The sequence below is a fragment of the Eubalaena glacialis genome, chromosome 3 (assembly GCF_028564815.1).
Source record: "Eubalaena glacialis isolate mEubGla1 chromosome 3, mEubGla1.1.hap2.+ XY, whole genome shotgun sequence".
NCBI lineage: Eukaryota > Metazoa > Chordata > Mammalia > Artiodactyla > Balaenidae > Eubalaena > Eubalaena glacialis.
Window position 1 is genome coordinate 87,064,487 of NC_083718.1, and position 19,389 is coordinate 87,083,875.

A 19,389-nucleotide genomic window follows, 5' to 3' on the forward strand; every position below is an offset into this window, starting at 1 on the left:
AGCCCTGTTCTCATCAAAAGATTGAGAACTTCTAAACTTGCAAGGTAAGGTTAATGGAAAGAGTGGTTCTTCAGTGAGGTTTGGAAAAATACAAGAAGAAATGTTGACTTACAAACAAATATTGATTTGCATGCTTGGCTTGCATCCCATTATCCCCTGAGAGAGGATTATAATTTTAGCTCTCTAGAGTAGATGAAAGAGACTGGTTCCCTTTTCATTTGAATACTGACGTTCTAGAGAACAGGGATGGTTTATACCACCCTTACTCCTTCTCGCTGAAAATTCTGACACAAAGGAGGAAAATAAATGAATGACCTCTGGAGGCTGTCCCCTCCTGATAGGGAAGGGCAAATAAGAGGCATGTTTCTGAAGTATTTTCAGATCCTAATTCTGTTGGAGAGCCCACTGGTATGATTGAGATCTGATCTATCCACTCCTTTTTTGACATTTCTGCTGGTTGGTAGCTCAGAATGGGGCAATACAGTGGACTCTGCCCCCCTGAGTTCACTCAACCTTTCTTCCACCCCCACCTAGGGGTATTGCATAAGGGACCTGAAAGTGGCCACAAGAGCAGGGCACAGAGCCTTAACAGCCTCGCTTTTAGTTCAGGGAGCCCCATTCTCCCCAAACTCCAGTCTGCTCATCTTTTTCTTGATCTCCCGAGATTCTCTTCACACGATTCTGAACAATCTTCAACTCTTCTCTTTCCCCATGCCCAGCCAAATTTCTTTTTTCAGTCCCTTACAGGACGTCCGGTCAAAATTCACTAGGTAGGAGGGTCACCAGCTGGAAAGAACCGGAACCTGGGGGGACCTGGCTGGATAGGTATGGGGGATCCAGGCCAGTCCCCTAGTCCCTGGTCCCCCCATGGCAGTCCCCCAACTCTAAGCATTCTCACTCTCCTGCTGCTCCTCTGTGGACATGGTAAGGAAGGGTTAGATAAGGGTTTGGGGAATCTAGGGGGTAGGCTGCTATGTAGGGGTGGGCATGTGAGCTTGGGTGAGTGAGAAGAGATGGGTGCTGAGGAATTCCAGTCACTCGCCCACTCTCAGATAGGCATATTTTATTCTCCATTCAACTTGGGGAAGGGCACTGGGAAAGCCCTTGATCCACAGGGAGAATAGATCTAGCAGGGCTTACACATGTTTAGCAAGATTGAAAGAGGACAAGACTAGAAAGCTGGGGGCTGGGGGCTCGCGGCTGCGCACTGGGGACTGTGGAAGGCTCTCAGTTGGGTTTTAGGACCGGCTGGAATCCCCTGATGAGGTTTGGGAGAGTTATGGTTGAGCGGGGATCTGGGGACCATCTCACAATCCTCTCTCCCTTCCGTCCTCAGCTCATTCTCAGTGCAAGATCCTCCGCTGCAATGCTGAGTATGTATCTTCCACTCTGAGCCTTAGAGGTGGGGGTTCACCAGGAGCCCTTCGAGGAGGAGGCCGGGGTGGAGGGGTGGGCTCCAGCGGCCTCTGCCGAGCCCTCCGCTCCTACGCGCTCTGCACTCGGCGCACGGCCCGCACCTGCCGCGGGGACCTCGCCTTCCATTCTGCTGTGCACGGCATCGAAGACCTGATGATCCAGCACAACTGCTCCCGCCAGGGCCCCACGGCCCCTCCCCCACCCCGGGGCCCAGCCCTTCCAGGCGCAGGCCCGGTGCGCTCCTCTGGTCCCCCAGCCCCGGACCCCTGTGACTATGAAGGCCGGTTTTTCCGGCTGAACGGTCAGCCCCCAGGCTTCTTGCATTGCGCCTCCTTCGGGGACCCTCACGTGCGCAGCTTCCATCACCACTTTCACACGTGCCGTGTCCAAGGAGCTTGGCCCTTGCTGGATAATGACTTCCTTTTTGTCCAGGCCACCAGCTCCCCCGTGGCATCGGGGGCCAACGCCACCACCACCCGGAAGGTCAGGGACTCAATTGCTCCTCCAGATCGTCCCATGGTCACCTCAGGGTACCACTCCCATGCCATTCCCACTATTTCTCAGCAATGCTCCCTATTCCCTTTCCTCCTCAACCACTCTCACATCTTGAATCACTCCCTCCTACCAAACACTCGCTCCTGTAAATCACTTTCCCTCAGTGGGAATTTCACGCCAATGCAGAAAACACTGAAGAGAAATTTGGAAAGAGGAAAGTTGAGGAGCCCTGGGTTGAGGAGTTACAGAAAGGAAACTGTTCCTTCTCCTGTGGGAGTTTCCGAGGTTGAGACCAAATAAGAAAGAGAGGGGTTGAGCAGGGATAAAGCAATATTGGAACATAAAGAAGGGATCAAGGAGTGAGAACCATGATAAGGCTTTCATCTCTGCTGGGATCAGATCCCTGACTATGTAATGAGGCCTGACTGGTGGAAGCGGGTAGGATGCACTGAGCCCAAAATAAACTGTTTTCCCTCTTGCCCTCACAGCTCACCATTATATTTAAGAACATGCAGGAATGCATTGATCAGAAGGTCTACCAGGCTGAGGTGGACAATCTTCCCGCAGCCTTTGAAGATGGTTCTATCAATGGAGGTGACCGACCTGGGGGCTCAAGTTTATCCATTCGAACTGCTAACCCTGGGAGCCATGTGGAGATCCGAGCTGCCTACATTGGCACAACTATAATCATTCGGCAGACAGCTGGGCAGCTCTCCTTCTCCATCAAAGTAGCAGAGGATGTGGCCAGGGCCTTCTCAGCTGAGCAGGACCTGCAGCTCTGTGTTGGGGGATGCCCTCCAAGTCAGCGACTCTCACGCTCAGAGCGCAGTCGTCGGGGAGCTATAACCATTGATACTGCCAGACAGCTGTGCAAGGAAGGGCTGCCAGTTGAAGACGCTTACTTCCATTCCTGTGTCTTTGATGTTTTAATCTCTGGTGACCCCAACTTTACTGTGGCAGCTCAGGCAGCTCTGGAGGATGCCCGAGCCTTCCTGCCAGACTTGGAAAAACTGCACCTCTTCCCCTCGGATGCTGGTGTTCCTCTTTCCTCAGCCACCCTCCTAGCCCCACTCCTTTCTGGGGTCTTTGTTCTGTGGCTTTGCATTCAATAACTAGGCCAGCAATCTCATGACTGGTTTAGAAGTGATTTGTGGATAGAGATTGGCAAGGAAGAACATAAAGAATCACAGAAGGAAACAGTGGGGACTAAGAGACACATGAAACAATGACATTTATCCAGAGTGAGAGAGGCTGCAGTCCAGGGCTGAAATGATCACAGAGTGAGGATTCTGGGCAAGGTTTCTGCATTCCAGACCTCAGTAGGGGCTCTTCACTAATTTTCCCAGTCTTGTTTATAGTAAGCAAATTGTTCCAGTCCGTCTACTCCTGAGATCACCCCTACAAGCTTAGAGGTTATGGGGTCCTGACCATCAGTAGAAAATTTAAGGGTTGAGACTTTTAATAGAGAAGAACTGAAAGAGGAAGAGATGATCATCACCCATCAGAAACTCAAAATCTAATGATATTTTCTATTGGAAGGTGGAAAGAGGAGGAAATGATAGGGAGAAGAGTCTATTTGATCAGTATATGTGGGTAAGATGTGTTCTGCTTTCTTGGTTCAGAGATGAAGTGGGGGTTGTCTGGATTTCTGGTGAAGGGAATCTCTGTCTTTGGAGAATAGCACAAATAGGAAAGAAGCTATCATCCCCACCCCTAACTAATCTGTTATTAAAGTTATGAATTCTTCACATTTATTGCCTATGTTGAATCTCTTTACAGATGCTTAAGATGGCATAAAGACAATGTGTTCACTCCACTGAAAGAGGGCTCAGAAGTATCAGATATTGTTTCTGCCCTCAGAAAGTTTACAGGCTATTAGGGAGACAAAGCTGATTCACATGAAGGAGTGATGAGCGTGTAATTATTCACTAAATTCTATGGTACTATGAATCCAAATGGGAAGATGGGTGATGAGAACTCAAGATATAATAAGAGGTAGTAGAGGAGATGGGATTTGAAGTGATCTTTGAAGATTGGGTAGGATTTGAATTAAGGACCTTCCAGGCAACGGACACCATCTGGAGTTATACATAGATCCATGATTCAGTGAGGAAATCAGCAAAACTCAAATGAAGTAGACAAGAAGTAATGGGATAGAAGGGTAGATGGACAGAGGCCAGATTATGAAGTGCCTTGAAAGTGGGGCCAAAGAGTTTAAATTCAATTAACAGCTAACATTTATTGAGAGCTTAAAACTTGCCAGGTAATGTTCTAAACACTTTTTTTTTTTTTTTGGCCATACGGCATGGCTTAGTTCCCCAACCAGTGATCGGACCTGGGCCCATGGCAGTGAAAGCGCCAAGTCTTAACCACTGGACCGCCAATGGTTCCCTAAACACTTTAAAATTATTAATTCATTTAACCCTCACAACTCTCTAAGGAAGGTAGTATTCTTATCTCTATTTTTATACAAGGAAACTGAGGTACAGGAAGATTAAGCAACTTGCCCACAGTAATACAGCTAATAAATGGTAGAGCCAGAGACTGAACCCAGGCAATTTGGCTCCAGAGACCTAACTAACTCTAAACCACAAAACTATGCTGTCAAGGAAACAGCCATTAAAGATTCTGGTTGTGGAGCTTGGCAGGGAAGGGGAGCTGCAGGCAGTGGCTGCCACCACAAAAAATTTCTCTTCTTCTATCACATGAAACCCAAAAGGGAGAGCTGGAAAAGGGCGGGAAAGGCCCAAAATTGAAGGAATCTAGTTTGTAGAAGAAAAGACTGAAAATAGAAGCTGTTCTAGTTCAGGATGTTCTAAAGTAACAGTTCTGTTCTGAACAAAACTATGAAGGAGATAACATTAACATTCAGTGTTGTCCCCCTGCTTCTGGTCTCAGTCTCCCCTTTAGGCACTCCATTATCTAGGGCCTGCCCTCCCTAACATAATTGTGTATTCACCCTGTCTCCTCCCTCTTCTCTCAGTCTCACCCACCTGACCAAACTCCCCCAGGATACATATACACACCAGCCATTGCTTATCAGACAGGGGGTCCTATCTGGGCTGCCATTTCAAATTTCTTTTGCAATTCTTCATCCTCTATTCCGGTCTCTCCACCTTCCCTAAGGACCATAGCCACTCTGCCATTCCCGCAAAGCACAGTCTCTATAATTTTTTTCTTTTTTTTTTTGGCCATGCTGCGAGGCATGTGGGGTCTTAGTTCCCTGACCAGGGATGGCACCCACGCCCCCTGCAGTGGAAGCGTGGAGTCTTAACCACTGGACCGCCAGGGAAGTCCCTACATGACCTTTAGCTAAGCTAGAAAACAATCTGTTCTAATGGAAGAAAATTGGAGGAAACATATCCATTGCTGTCTTCACTTACAGATAACTTAGGCATTTTAACTCAAAACATCTTTTTTAGGAACTGCTCCTTATATTGGTTCTCTTAACTCAAAAGAGTACGTAACTTTGTCCCCCAGGTGTGGGAATTTCAAGTAAGTTAAGAAGAATTTCATAGCCAATTGGTGAGTGAGATTCTCTTACGGCATCTGTCATGCAACACTGCCTCCTTTGCCCAAACTTAGGTTAACCCTATTACCAACGGAGTATTTAAAAATGGGTAGCTCAAAATAAGCACATGAAAAGATGCTCAACATCATTACTCATTATGGAAATGCAAATCAAATTTTAAAAAAACAATAAGAAAACACTACACACCCACCAGAATGGCTAAAATTTAAAAGATTGACCATATCAAGTGTTGACAAATTGTGAAGCTCTCACATACTACTGGTGGGAATGTAAAATAGTACAACTACTTTGTAAAATGGTTTGGCAGTTTCTTTAAAAGCATATACTTACCGTACAATCTAAACATTCCACTTCTAAATATTGATACAAGAGAAATGATAACATGTGTCTGCACAAGGACTTGCATACAATATCACTCAGCAATAAAATGAAATAAACTACTGATACACATAACAATATGATGAATTTCAAAATAAGAATGCAAGCAAAAGAAGCCAAACAACAACAGAAAAGACTACATACTGTATACTTCCATTTATATAAAATTATAGAAAGTGTAAACTAATATATAGTGACAGAAAAAGATCAGTGGTTGCCTGGGGATGGTCAGGGGGAGGGAGGGAGGGATGGTTTACAAAGACACAGGAAGAAATTTTTTGGAGTAACATGTTCATTATCTTGATTGTGGCAGTGATTTCATTTCAAAAGCCATGAAAATATACACTTCAAATATGTGCAGTTCATCAAACATCCAGTATACCTAATAAATATGTAATTTAAAAAAATAGGTAGCCTGCATTTCCCTCTTCCTTTGCTGGATCAGTCGAAGGCTTAGAATGACCACAGTATAAAAAGGAAGATTAGAACAGAATTTCCTTCTTCTAGGAAAACACAGAAAAGAGGAGGATGATGGGGAAAGGAAAGAGAATATTTAAATATTGTATACTCTCTCTTCTACTCCTATCACAAGGACCATATTCCTTCCTCCAGATTCTCATTCTCCAGGTCAGAGATCACAGAAAGGACATTTTCTGGTTTAAAAACATCAACCCTGTGCCTCAGTTTTGTCTTTCCGCTTCACTTCACAGTCAGCAGATAGTACTGATGACTAAAAGGAATTACCCAGTGGGGATGGAGGAAAAAGAAAATTAATTTCTTAGATTATCTGATCTGTTGACCATCTGAGAGAAAATATTAATAAGTATTTGACAGAATTGGCATTTCAGACATAAACTGAGGATAGGTGCATAATAAACTAAATAAATTGCTTAAATAATTATAACTTCATAACAAAGGGTTGTTCAGGACACAAAACAATCAAAATACACTACTTGGCTCCACAATTGATGCTATTTACACAGTGATAATAATGTAAACAATGACTACTGATTTGGCCAAAACTGTTATATAACTCTATAAGGAGGATGAGGTAGGAGGAACAGGAAGGTAGGGATACAATGTGATGTAAGATGCTTAAAATTTCAAATACTATAACAAAAAAAGAGCAGATATGTCTAACTTCTAAATTAAGAAATAAAAGAAGAAACATATAATTTAGAAATATGAAGTAAATACCAGATGAAAAAGCTGAAATAATTGGAAGAGACTATCTCAGTGGAGTGAACTGAGGACTGCTGGGTTTTTGCATAAGCATCAAATATTATGTGATTTTTAACTACATTATGTTACATTATTTTGATTTTAAAAAGAGAGGGCATTTCCACCTTGGCCAGTACTGAGCATTTCCTCTTAGCTTCTTATACTTGTGGACACCTCAACCATTTCTCAGGTCTACCCAACTCCCTTCTTACCCACTTCACCCCACCTTGTATACTTCATGGCAAGTTCCTTCCCACATTTCTTCTCAAGGAAACAGATAATTTCCATGGTCCAGTAATTACACGTTCTCAAAATCAGTGCCAAAAAACTGCACCAGCACTAAGGAAAGGAAGGAAGATAGAACATTAGAAAATAATAGGCCTTCCTCAATTTTTCTGCCTACTCCCACACCAAATTATTCATCATCCTCCTAATAGTTAATAAGAAGAAATACGTTACATACGTTTCCTGAGGTAAAATTTGTGTGTGAATGGAGGGTGGGCTTTGAGAAAGTGAAAGAGAAATCAGGAAAGATAACTGGATTCTGCCTCCACTGCAGGGCTATTATGGAATGATTCTTTGCTACTGGTTCAATATTTTTAATATCAAGGGTTTTGTGTAATCAGTCTTTGATACAGCATTTCTACTTCTACCTATGAGGAACTAGTTAAGCTGGATTTTTTTAAAAAATTAATCAGTCTCTTCATCCTGCCCTCCAACCCTGCCTCACCCCAGCGAAGAATCGAAAGGTCCTTTGCTGAAACTGTAGCACCTGGAACAGAAAATGTTCTGCCATGGCTTAATTTTCTCTTTATGGAGATCACTGTCCTGCATCTACCACGACCAAGCCTGGGGAGAATACCATCAGTGCTGGAGAAGAAGCCGAAACCAGAAGGATGAGCAATGGGATGGGCTAAATATGCTACACATTAGCTGATCAGGCTAAAATAATCCTCTACAGATTGACTTTTACCCTTATTTAGAATTTTTGAAGCACCTAAACTATGCCAGGCTATAAGACAACATGGTTCCTATCTTTGGGAAACTCAGTTTAGTGGGAAGGAACAGACAAATAAACAGATAAATGATCAATATTCATAATATATATAAGTATGTCCAATATGCTGTTAGGAATACAAAGAAAGTGACAATTAAATCTGCTTGTAGAAATCAGAGAAATCTTTACAAAGGAGATGACTTTTTTTTTTTAAAGGATAAGAGATGCTCTAGTGGAAAGATTTTTGAGCCATAAATTAGATGAATTTTGTCCTAATTGCGTGAAGTTAGGCAAGTCACTTGAGCGCTCTATATTGCAATATTCCTTTCTACAAAATATCTGCCTGCCTATCTAGTGAGACTCTAATGTTTGTGCAATTGCTTTATAATGCACATGTATATTTAGCTCTATGTACATTTATAAAATGCTATTAACATAGAAAGTACTGTTAAATGGGTAAAAAACAGAAAACTGTTTTAATATGTAATTTCTTTCCTCTCAGTCATGAACACCATATTCCCTCCTCTGCTCCTTTCTCAGGATCAAAGAATCATCTTCCTCACTCAGGGGAGTGGTCTGGGTCAAGTTTCAGGTCTCAGAAAAGCTTCTGGGTGGACTAAGGATCTCAATAGTACTTTAATTTATCCACTGGGTGGCAGGGCTGAGCCAACTGGGTTACTGAATTGTGTAAGAAAGAATTTCTCAGAAAAGGGGAAGTTGGTTTAAGCACAAAATGTCCCATCTCTCTCATGTTTTTAAACATCAACACTGTCCAAATTTCCCTCATAGCAAAATAAACCATCACCCCTCACCACCTCACCACCCTCACCACCCTTGCTCTATACATAATTGGGCCACAGGCTTTGAGGAGGGACTGGTTATGTTCAAGTACAGCAGAAGGAACTGAGATTGAGGTTTCTTATTGTCGATAAGAAACTATACTAGGTTCTGAATTAGTAACATATTCTACTCCAGAGACATATCCCAGTCTACCAATGCAGTTTATATTTAATAACATATTTTCTCTATGAAATGTACTCTGCTAGATGCTATGAAGAATAAAAAGATTAAAAAGACACAGATCCTGCTCTCTAGGAATTCATTACCTAGGAGAGAAAAGAAACTTTACATGTAAGTTCCATATGAGAAATATAAACAATGTGGAATGGAGTAGTCAAAGAGAATGAAATCCTATCTGGTTACAAGGTGAGAGATGAGGGGATTTGGGAATCAGGAAAGGTTTCATACAAGAAAAGTCATTTGGCTGTCTACTGAAGAGTGGGTAGGATTTCAAAAAGTAGAGATGGGGAGGAAAGTCAGGCATTCCAGGTAGAGAGAAAAGCATAAACAAATGCGGAGAACGATGTATTAGAGCTATACTGAGTACTCAGGTTTGGCTGATGTGCAGGGTACACTTCTGAGGAAGTAGAGAGAAATGAGACTGGAAAGTTTGGTTTAGGTCAATTTGTGAAGGCTTTAAATACCAGGTTGAAGCATTTGAATTTGATTCAGTAAGCAGTGGGTTTTGGAGCATCACAGGAACAGATAGGAACTCAATTGTGTTAGATTAATCTAGTCACGGTCTATAGATTATAGCAGAAAGATCAGCTAAAAGCTATTAAAATAATCTAGGCAAAAGTAACAAGGACATGAACCAGAGTGATGGCAGTGGAGTAAGAAATAAGAAATTCTAGAAACTGGAAAGATAGCCTCTTCAGAATTTGGCAGTTGATTGAACGTGGGGAATGTCAGAGAGGAAGGAATTGAAGACAATTTCGGGACTTTATGCCTTGATAACCAGGGGAATATATAATGGTCCCATTAAAAGAAACAAGGGTAAGAACTGAGGTTGAGCACGGGGGAAGATTATGAGCTCCATACTAGACAAGTTGAATTTGAGATGCCAACTGGAAATCTCAAGACGGGCTAGAGGTTTCCTTGAGTGATGTACAGATGGGCAAACTGAACAGCAAAGCTTGAAGACAGAAAAGGAGAGGGCCAAGGAGAAAAGCTTTCGGGGGGGGGGGGGGCGGGGGCAGAGAAAAAAGGAATTGCTAGCAAGGGAGAAAAAGGATAAAATCCAAAAGTCAAGATGAACATTTAAATTTAAAAAGATGGCAGTTTTCAAATTATATAGGAGTCAAGGGAAATAAGGCCTAAAAATCTACTCTGGTTTCCTCTGGAAAACTTTAAGAAAACCATTTCAGTGATAGCAGAAGCCAGATTACAAAGGGACAAGTTTAGCCAACAGAGAAAGCTGGTATAAGTTACTCTCTTAAGAAATCTGACAGTAAAGGAAAGTAAAACATATGGGTGATAGCATGAGAGGGGGAAAAATTTTTTTTTATGTAATAAGGCAACTTTAAGAAATATCTTAAATGAGTCTGCAGTAGTTCTGAACAAATTAATTTACCTCCTCTCCCCATCTTTCCCTGAAGTTGGACAACTTCTACATCTCCATTCCTTCCTCAACATAGTAGAAAAATAGACCCCAATAAACATGAAATGTGGGCTTCCAGATGAGGGGTTTTTTTAAATTGAGGTAAAATTGCCATACAACATTATATTAGTTTCAAGTGTACAACATAATGATTGGATATTTGAATATGTTGCAAAATGATCACTACAATAAGTCTAGTTAACATCTGTCACCATATATAGTTACAGAATTTTTTTTCTTGTGATGAGAACTTTTAAGATGTACCCTCTTAGCAACTTGCACATATGCAATACAGTATTATTAACTATGGTTGCCATGCTGTACATTACATCCCCATGACTTATTTATGACTAGAAGTTTATACCTTTTGACTCCCTTCACCCATTTCGCCCACCCCCCAACCCCCAGCAACCACCAATCTGTTCAGATGAAGTATTTTTTGATAATTAAAGCTAAACTGAAAAACAAGGACCCTTACAAAGCAAACTAGAGATAAGACTCTAGATTAAGTATTAAGAATCTTGGGTTTGGAGAGTGGCTCCACCAGTTACTAGCTGTATGTCCTAGGGCAAGTCACTTAACTAAAATAAGGGAATACGTCTTTTTTAAAAAAGACTGCTAGAGTCCCCTTTAACTCTAACATTTTATGAGTCTTGCTCTGAATCCTCCACAGTGAAGATCAAACAGGATACCACGTGTTAAAGCACTGAGAGGCAGGACAACACGTTAGAAAGGGTACATATAGATAGATCTGGGTTTAACATCTTGCTCTATTTACAAAATCTGTGACTGCAGGCAAATTACTTAACCCTTTGAGCCTGACTTCATCAACCCTGAGTCACAGGGTTATTGTGAGAATTAAATGAAATAATCTACCCTTAAAGCCTTTCTGGAACAAGATGACAGATGAACCTATAAATAAAATATTATTGAGGTAATTATGTAAAGGAACTGGTCCATTATAGGTGCTCAATAAATAGCCAAAAAGTCACTTTGAACTCTAAGTTCTGTTATCTATGACTTGGAGGCATACGCAAAGTTGATCAGCCTCAAATGCCACACTCCCTTTATTTGTCTCTAAAATAATATTCCCTAGAGGAGAATGGAAAAGATAAGAGTAAAAGGGAAGTTTACAGAGTGGAGATGACAGTAACAATTAAAAGGAAAAAAGAAGGGGTTATTAGGAAACTTGAGTCTTTAGAGTCCTAAATGTTTATCACACCAGAGGTTAAAGAAAAGAGAAATGCAACCAGCTCCTTGTCTCTGATTGGCAGTTGAGCACTGAGGGCACTTCTCTTCATGAACACTTGGGCTTTACTCAACCACCTCCTGTAAAGCAAACAACAATCACCATTTGGTTTCCTATTGGCACTGGGATTGAAGAGGGTGGGGAAGGAGCAGGTAAAGATGATCTAATTTGCAAAACTGGACTTAGCCCTCCTTTGCTGTTCCTTACTGGACCTGCCCTTTTTCTCTCTTGCACCCCACAAGTGTTTGTACTCTGTTTTCAGGACAGCAGTTTACAAGATTTTTTCTTCTTTGGCACAGGAACTGAGAAAGAAGAATCAGAAGGCACATTTTCATCAGAATACCAGGTTATAAGGTGAAAGGTTGTAAACAACTTTGCCAGGGGGACTCCATTTCAGAACATGCTTTGGCTACAGGCCTGGTAGGCAGCAGCTGCTGCCAAAGTGAAATAGGTTTTTGGCATTTAAGGGAACCCAGTCATAGCACAGCGCAAACAAGTGGTCTGTACCGAGTTTTGAACGGGAAAGAAAGAAGAAACTGGAGCCCAAGAGAGGAACTTAGAGCAAAAGGGAATGGTATTGAGGTTTTTTTTAAAAGTCAGTAGTTCACAGATGTGCCCAAATAAATATCAGCATTCCCTTTTCTCTAAGAGGTCCCAAATCAACATCACCCTGGTCTATTACACTCACCTCTCCTCTCAGTCCCTCAAAATTTATGTAGTTACACATCACACACTATTCAACAATATTGATTCATGTATTTCTTTGTAAACATTTTGATATTTCATATTTATGTACACTTTCATATGTATCAAACTAAAAATTCTCTCAGAAGCTACAATTCAAAATTTTAAAATTACTTTAATGAGCGTCCCACCTTCCCTGCTCCAGATAACTCAATCAACTCAATCAATACTGTTGACCGACTGAAAATAACTCAGGCCTTCTTGGTTAACTTTCTTGAACAGGGTGCCGCCTCAAACCCACACACCCTAAGGATCAACATGTTCCCCTTTTTGTTCCTGGGGGTTGGTGCTGTGTGTGTGTGTGCTTTCCAGTAGTCTTGATGCCTGATTTTTGAGCTTGCTTAATGGTGGGGTTGAGTTGTAACTTGTTAGCCTTAGAGTGTCAACCCAGTTAGGGTGTGTGAGGAAGGAAGAAGGATCTTTCACAGCAATGAATAGCCGTCTTTTTGCTGAGAGGGTAGGATTTCTGGATATTCTAATGCTTGTTATTTACTTCCCCATCTCAATCTTCGGAACATCGTCTTTCTCTTTCCAGCACAAGAAATGAGGTCATCTCCTGATTCCCTAACAAATGGGAGGGAATCAGGAATCAAAGACAAGGGAGAAGAATCCCTGTATCTCTGCACACAAGTTTTTCTTATTGCATTTATGAAAAATTTCTCAGGAGTCGGTTCCTAAGGCACCTCATGGCCAGCTAAGAAAAAGCCCATCTGACAGAGAGCCAAACGACAACACAGGATGAAGAGTCAAGGCTTCTTTTAGCATGAATACGTACTGTGCTAGTGATCCTTCTGTCTTCTCTTCCCTTTCTCAGCAATTTCTAAACAGCTTAGGGAAAAAAACAAAACACAACAAAAAACGAAAAGCTTTTCAAAGACAGGGGAATACTTCCTTCAAACAGGAATACGGCCATCTTTCCTCGGACACTTTGGTTACAAACAAGAGAACTTTCTTGCTTTTAACTAATTTGAAGGCTGTGAGGAATGCAGGCAACAGATTTAGGGATTACCTTTGATTTCGTAAGTTGAAGAGGGGACGAAGACAAGAAAGAGTTAAAGTAACTGGGTGGGGGTAATGAGAAGAGTGAAGCACCCTTTTTTTTTTTTTTTTTCCTTTCCTGGAGAAGCAGGGAGTGAGAGACAATCAGAGCCTAAAAAACACACTTTACTAAAGAGGTAATGAGGTAACTGGCGGAACATAAAGTGTTCCCCAACTTTTCAGTTAGGGACTGAAGAGATGAGGGGATAAGCAAGAGGATGTGGAAACGCCCGCACTGTTTCCGGTCCCGAGAACAGAGTGGAGGGCGCATGGGCTGAGGCACACAGCCCCGAGCCCGGGGGCTAGAAAGGGAGGGAGAAGGCCGATCAGTCCCACATACTCGCTTTCCTGTGAGCGCTGAAGAGAGGTTAAAATTTTGTGACAAGTTCTCTTTTCCTTCCCGCACAGCAGGTTTTTTTGGGGGGTGGGGTAGGGTGTTGTTTGTTGGTTTTTAAGAGGTGCGGGGCAACAGAAGGACAAAGGGGATGTTCCTGAACAGTAACAGCGGCACTCCCTGTCCTCCGCCCCGATCCTAAATTATTCTGGAGCTCTGGGATTGTTTTTCACACGACTTGCGATTTGTGAGTCGGAAATAAACAGTTGCCTCTAAATTAATTGCATTGGCTGAGGCTAAGCACGAAATTCCCTCATAAGCACATTTTCCTTTTACCTCAAAACATCGCTGGCACCCCAAAAGCATCCTTCGAAGGACGCTGGCCTCGGATAAATTTTAGGGGCAGCGAAGCCTTCCTTCCTTTGGGCCCAAGGGAAGCCGCCCCACAACCCCTCCGCCCCCTCCTCCTGGCCCTGCAGCGATGCACAACAACTATTTTCCCCGCCTGGAGCACACTGTGTCCACGCGCTGCTGCGACCTCACTGATTGGTCGGGCTCCTGGTAAACAAGGAACGGGCAGCCAATGGGAGGGCTGTGCACGAGGGCAGCACGAGCCTCCAGGCCAGCGCTCGCGTGGCCCTGCCTGCCGGGCTACTATATAGAGCAGTTTCCGGCTCTTACTTGCAACTCTCTTTTCGTCTCCTCGGGCGGCGTGCTTTTAGCCCTTCCGCAGAGATCCGGCGATCTATTCCAGCTGTTGGAGGAAAGAAAGAAAAGAAAGGGTTTATTTTTCTCTTGAAATCTCTTGGCCTAAGCAGCAGCTTACAATTTTTGTGGACATCTTATCGAAAATTTAGTAGAAGATTGAAGAGTGAAATAATTTTAACTCATTGCTAAGGGTCCTTTGATTTGGGGTTTTGTTTTTCCTCCCTCGTTTTTAATTTTTAAGCCAACCCAGCCCGATTATGGTGATGTTCAAGAAGATCAAGTCTTTCGAGGTGGTCTTTAACGACCCCGAAAAGGTGTACGGCAGTGGGGAGAAGGTGGCTGGCCGGGTGATAGTGGAGGTGTGTGAAGTCACTGTAGTCAAAGCTGTCAGGATCCTGGCTTGCGGAGTGGCTAAAGTCCTGTGGATGCAGGGATCCCAACAGTGCAAACAGACACTGAACTACCTGCGCTACGAAGACACGCTTCTTGTGGACGACCAGCCAACAGGTGAGTGACCCAGCCGTTTGCTGGAAGGTGAAAGCTGATTCGAGAAGAGAATTGAAAACAAATAAATGGATCCTACGGTATAGATTCTAAGTTGCTCAGGTTGTGTGGTTTGCATTTTGTGTGGCTTCCTTATCTTTTTTAGTTTTAATTTGCAAACTCCTCCCACCCCCCACCCGAAAAAGGGTGATGTGTGCAATTTCTTATGGTGCTGTGTTCTGTAGGTGATCCTGAGGGATGTTGCCTTAGCTATTGAAAGATTTTCTGTGTGCATAACTTGTTTATTCTGTTTGCTTCCTGTCTGAGATGATAGTAGCTTAACTGTCCTGGTTGAGCCTTTGAGCACTGCAGGGCTTTGCAACTTTTTGGCCCAACGAAATGCATCAGAATCTCTTAAGAACATAAGGGATGAAAATGGGGGTTCTACAATACTCTTATATGCTGCCCAAGAATTCCATATCGCACAGATGCATTTTAAGTGTAACAAGAAACCTAATGGCTACTCGCTTTTCTCTCTCTTCAGGTGAGAATGAGGTGATCATGAGACCTGGAAACAAATATGAATACAAGTTTGGCTTTGAGCTTCCTCAGGGGTATGTATCAGCTAAATGCATCTGTGGACTTATCTTCCCGTCCTTTGATCACTTACTCTTCTTGGAGAGCATTTTTAAATTAATTGTTTCTTTTTTCTTGATAAAGGCCTCTGGGAACATCTTTCAAAGGAAAATATGGGTGTGTAGACTACTGGGTGAAGGCTTTTCTTGATCGCTCCAGCCACCCAACTCAGGAGACAAAGAAAAACTTTGAAGTGATGGATCTAGTGGATGTCAATACCCCTGATTTACTGGTGAGGTTCATTTTAAGATTCTATTCTTCTGGGTTTCAGGGATAATAAGTCAAGTGTCTAGGGCATTAGAGTGAAGCCCCTCAGGGAATCAAGTCCTAAGTCATCAAGGTGGGAGGGAAAGCTGCCTATTCTAAATAAGCAGTGGAAAGGAAAGAGAAGCAGAGAAAGGATCTCTAGAAATTCTCAAAACACGTTTTTCTCCTCCATTCTACATAGGCACCTGTGTCTGCTAAAAAGGAGAAGAAAGTTTCCTGCATGTTTATTCCTGATGGGCGGGTGTCCGTCTCTGCCCGAATAGACAGAAAAGGATTCTGTGAAGGTAAGGATCTAGTGCTTAAAATGGGAGACTATTAAAACAGGAACTGTGGGTTTGGGGGTAAGGGCAGGAGACAGGGACAGATGAAAAGTCATCAACTGTACTAAGCATCAGTTTTCATCTTTCTCATTGCTAGGTGATGAGATTAACATCCATGCTGACTTTGAGAATACGAGTTCCCGCATCGTGGTCCCCAAAGCTGCCATTGTAGCCCGCCACACTTACCTTGCCAATGGCCAAACCAAGATGCTGACGCAGAAGCTGTCATCGGTCAGAGGCAATCATATTATCTCAGGAACTTGCGCATCATGGCGTGGCAAGAGCCTTCGGGTGCAGAAGATCAGACCTTCTATCTTGGGCTGCAACATCCTTCGAGTTGAATACTCCTTATTGGTGAGTTGGTGGGGCTGGAGAGAGAAATTGTTCATCTGTCAGAACAATAGTGGTGTTTTCTCCAGATCTCCAGTCTAACAAACTGCCGTCTCCTTTTCTAGATCTATGTTAGCGTCCCTGGCTCCAAGAAAGTCATTCTTGACCTGCCCCTGGTAATTGGCAGCAGGTCAGGCCTCAGTAGCCGGACATCCAGCATGGCCAGCCGAACCAGTTCTGAGATGAGTTGGGTAGATCTAAACATCCCCGATACCCCAGAAGGTGAGCTAGACCTAATGTCTGTTCTTCCTTTCTGGCCTGCTTGGGTTTGTAAAATTGGTGATGGTCAAGCATTCCTTGGCCAGGCTTCTTATCCCCATACTTTCTCTCTCTAGCCCCTCCTTGCTATATGGATATCATTCCTGAAGATCACCGATTGGAGAGCCCCACTACTCCTCTGCTAGATGACACAGATGGTTCTCAAGACAGCCCTATTTTTATGTATGCTCCTGAGTTCAAGTTCATGCCACCACCTACTTACACTGAGGTGAGTATTGTCATTTTACCACTACATTTGCCCTAAGCCTACTATAGGAAGTTGACTTGGAGGGATTGCTAAACTGGGTTGTTCTTTTAGTTCTCACCCAAACTAAAATGTTCTTTTCTTTCTTCCTCCCAGGTGGATCCCTGCATCCTCAACAACAATGTGCAGTGAGCATGTGGAAGAAAAGAAGCAGCTGTACCTACTTGTTTCTTTTCATCTCTCTTCCCGGACTCGTACTTTTTTAGAGACTCAGTAGTCTCTACAGTGGGGTACCGGTCCACCCCAGCCTCTGACTCTCCAGTGTAGGAGGTGATCAGCATGCAATCTCCTGGGCTTTAATAGGTGCGCACTCGTCCTCAGCCAGTGAGATGTGATACGGGGTATTTTGCTGGATGGGTTTAAAAACATACTAGAAAAATTCAGGCCAATCCCATTTTCTTAAATCTCTTTGAAAATTGAGGCATTTTCAGTACTTTTGAATAAGGGGTAGAAATGGCCTCCTGGCATGGTCTTCCCAGTGTTTTATGGAGGGGATTATAGATTGTTATAACAAGAGACCTTGAACCTCTGCCATGTAGAGGAGAGCCAATTTAGCAAACTAGGAAAATGAAAAGGAAAAAACTCACGGCCAAAACTTTGGGAAAAGGATGTTCTTAAAATCGTTGTGCCCGTTTGTTTGTACACTTATAGGAAAAAAAAAAAAAGCCCTCCAGAGCTGATTTGGTTTGGACTTTGGAGTGAGCTTCCCATGTGGATTAAAGGGAAGAAGCTCAAAGGTTGTCTTTGTTCAGAAAGTACTTTAATCAGGTGTAAAGCGGTAGTAACTGTGCCCCACCAAAGGTCTTAAAAGCCATTTTTAGAGCCTATTGCACTGTGTTCTCCTGTTGGCAAACATTTTCACGTGGGAGAATGTGTTTTTTTTTTTCATGTGACTCCTTGGAATTGATTCTGAGGTGATGTTCTTAGCACTTTAGTTTGTGTCAAATCTGGGATTTTTTTCCTTTCTCAAGTGTAAGCTAAAACTGGTCTACTATGTCTCTAGGGGTAAGCACAACGACAAAAAAAAAAAAAAAAGTGTTACTGCTTTTGAGACTTTGTCCCAGTGTACAGAATTCTGCAATTCTGACACTCTAATTATATGAGAAGGGTTGCTGCTATCAGCCTTGCCCACTGTGACTTCTCCAAACCCAAGGAGGAACTCTAGATCAAAATGCCCCAACACTGTGATCAGAGCATCCAGATGTTGCCATGAGAAACTAGAGGGCAGGTCTTCACAAAAGCTGTGCGGGCTCCCTTTCTGCCCAGTGTTAGGAGACAGGGATGTTGACAGCCCCTTTCGCACTGCAGCCTCTAGCACTTGCTCAGTCTCCCTCAGCCTTAGCACTTTGTTCACTGTCCTGTGTCAGAGCACTGAGCTCTATCTTCCCTTTCCTGAGAAAGTATGTGGGCTGAAGGTGGTTTCATTTTTTTTTTTTGTTTTTTAATTGTATATCTTTTTGTATGACAAAAACTATATTTTGTACTTAACCAGATATATTTTTTCACCCCAGGTGGGGGTATTCTTTGTAAAAAATAAATAAATAAAATAAAGTTTTTTTTTAATGGCAAAAAAGTTTGTTTTCTTGTCTCTGAGATGGTGTTGAAGAAGTTATTAGAAAGAAAATGTGCCCAAAGGAGCTTTCCCCCTACTTCACAATTCACATTGTTGAAAACCCTGTAGAGAAACCATTTCCTATTGACGGTAATGAATATAGTCAGAATGCGGGTTGGTGGGGTGAAGAGGGAAGGAATTTGAGCTACACTGTCTTTTGTCCAATTCACTAAAGAACTGTAGTGGGATCTTCTGGTGGCCTAAGCTAGTTTTCTACATCTATAGTTAATCATTACTAAATTCCTTCAACTTTGGAGTGCATGAAGCTTTGATTTTTGTTTAATGAGCTCTTGAAATACAGGGAAATGAAGTTTGTGAGGGGATTTGGAAGGAAAAGGTTATGGGTCTCTTTCATAATTTGGTTTCATCATAGTTTCTTCCCAGTATAAGCCTGGTTTATATGCAGGAAGACATAATACAGGACTTAAGGATTTAGAGTTACGACCAAGTTATTTGAAGGCAGCTACCGTTTATCTCTGCAGCTCCCATTACAGTTCGTATCCAAGTACATGATCATAACCTAGTAAATGTTTGCTGAATATTCAAACCAACCCTCATTCCTTATGATATGCTTCAGCAGTTTCTGTTACTTCCTTGTAGAGTAAT

General features: G+C 42.7%; 2 protein-coding genes and 1 long non-coding RNA gene across 3 annotated transcripts; 2 read left to right on the forward strand and 1 right to left on the reverse strand.

Annotated features, from left to right (window-relative positions):
* Nucleotides 1–827: 827 nt before the first annotated feature.
* On the forward strand, nt 828–3,023 carry HJV (hemojuvelin BMP co-receptor). The gene is made up of 3 exons (XM_061186069.1): nt 828–924; nt 1,337–1,899; nt 2,400–3,023. Exons 1-3 carry the CDS (start codon nt 828–830, stop codon nt 3,021–3,023), a joined length of 1,284 nt encoding a protein of 427 aa, XP_061042052.1.
* Nucleotides 3,024–7,334: 4,311 nt separating this feature from the next.
* Nucleotides 7,335–14,586, reverse strand: LOC133086871 (uncharacterized). The gene is made up of 3 exons (XR_009700359.1): nt 14,526–14,586; nt 13,248–13,300; nt 7,335–7,381 (listed from the first exon to the last, which is right to left on the reverse strand). It is a non-coding gene; the product is annotated as an uncharacterized LOC133086871 (long non-coding RNA).
* Nucleotides 14,527–18,744, forward strand: TXNIP (thioredoxin interacting protein). The gene is made up of 8 exons (XM_061183571.1): nt 14,527–15,059; nt 15,580–15,649; nt 15,756–15,903; nt 16,120–16,222; nt 16,356–16,612; nt 16,714–16,870; nt 16,984–17,135; nt 17,268–18,744. The coding sequence occupies exons 1-8, from the start codon at nt 14,810–14,812 to the stop codon at nt 17,301–17,303; spliced, it is 1,173 nt and encodes a 390-aa protein (XP_061039554.1). The 5' UTR covers nt 14,527–14,809; the 3' UTR covers nt 17,304–18,744.
* The last annotated feature ends 645 nt before the right edge of the window (nt 18,745–19,389 follow it).

Excerpts from the sequence above, each read along its gene's own strand:
- TXNIP (XM_061183571.1), top strand. The coding sequence starts at position 14,810 with ATGGTGATGTTCAAGAAGATCAAGTCTTTCGAGGTGGTCTTTAACGAC. Across the intron at positions 15,060-15,579 it reads TGTGGACGACCAGCCAACAG|GTGAGAATGAGGTGATCATG; the intron begins GTGAGTGACCCA and ends CTCTCTCTTCAG. Across the intron at positions 15,650-15,755 it reads GGCTTTGAGCTTCCTCAGGG|GCCTCTGGGAACATCTTTCA; the intron begins GTATGTATCAGC and ends TTCTTGATAAAG.
- HJV (XM_061186069.1), top strand. The coding sequence starts at position 828 with ATGGGGGATCCAGGCCAGTCCCCTAGTCCCTGGTCCCCCCATGGCAGT. Across the intron at positions 925-1,336 it reads GCTGCTCCTCTGTGGACATG|CTCATTCTCAGTGCAAGATC; the intron begins GTAAGGAAGGGT and ends TTCCGTCCTCAG. Across the intron at positions 1,900-2,399 it reads ACGCCACCACCACCCGGAAG|CTCACCATTATATTTAAGAA; the intron begins GTCAGGGACTCA and ends TTGCCCTCACAG.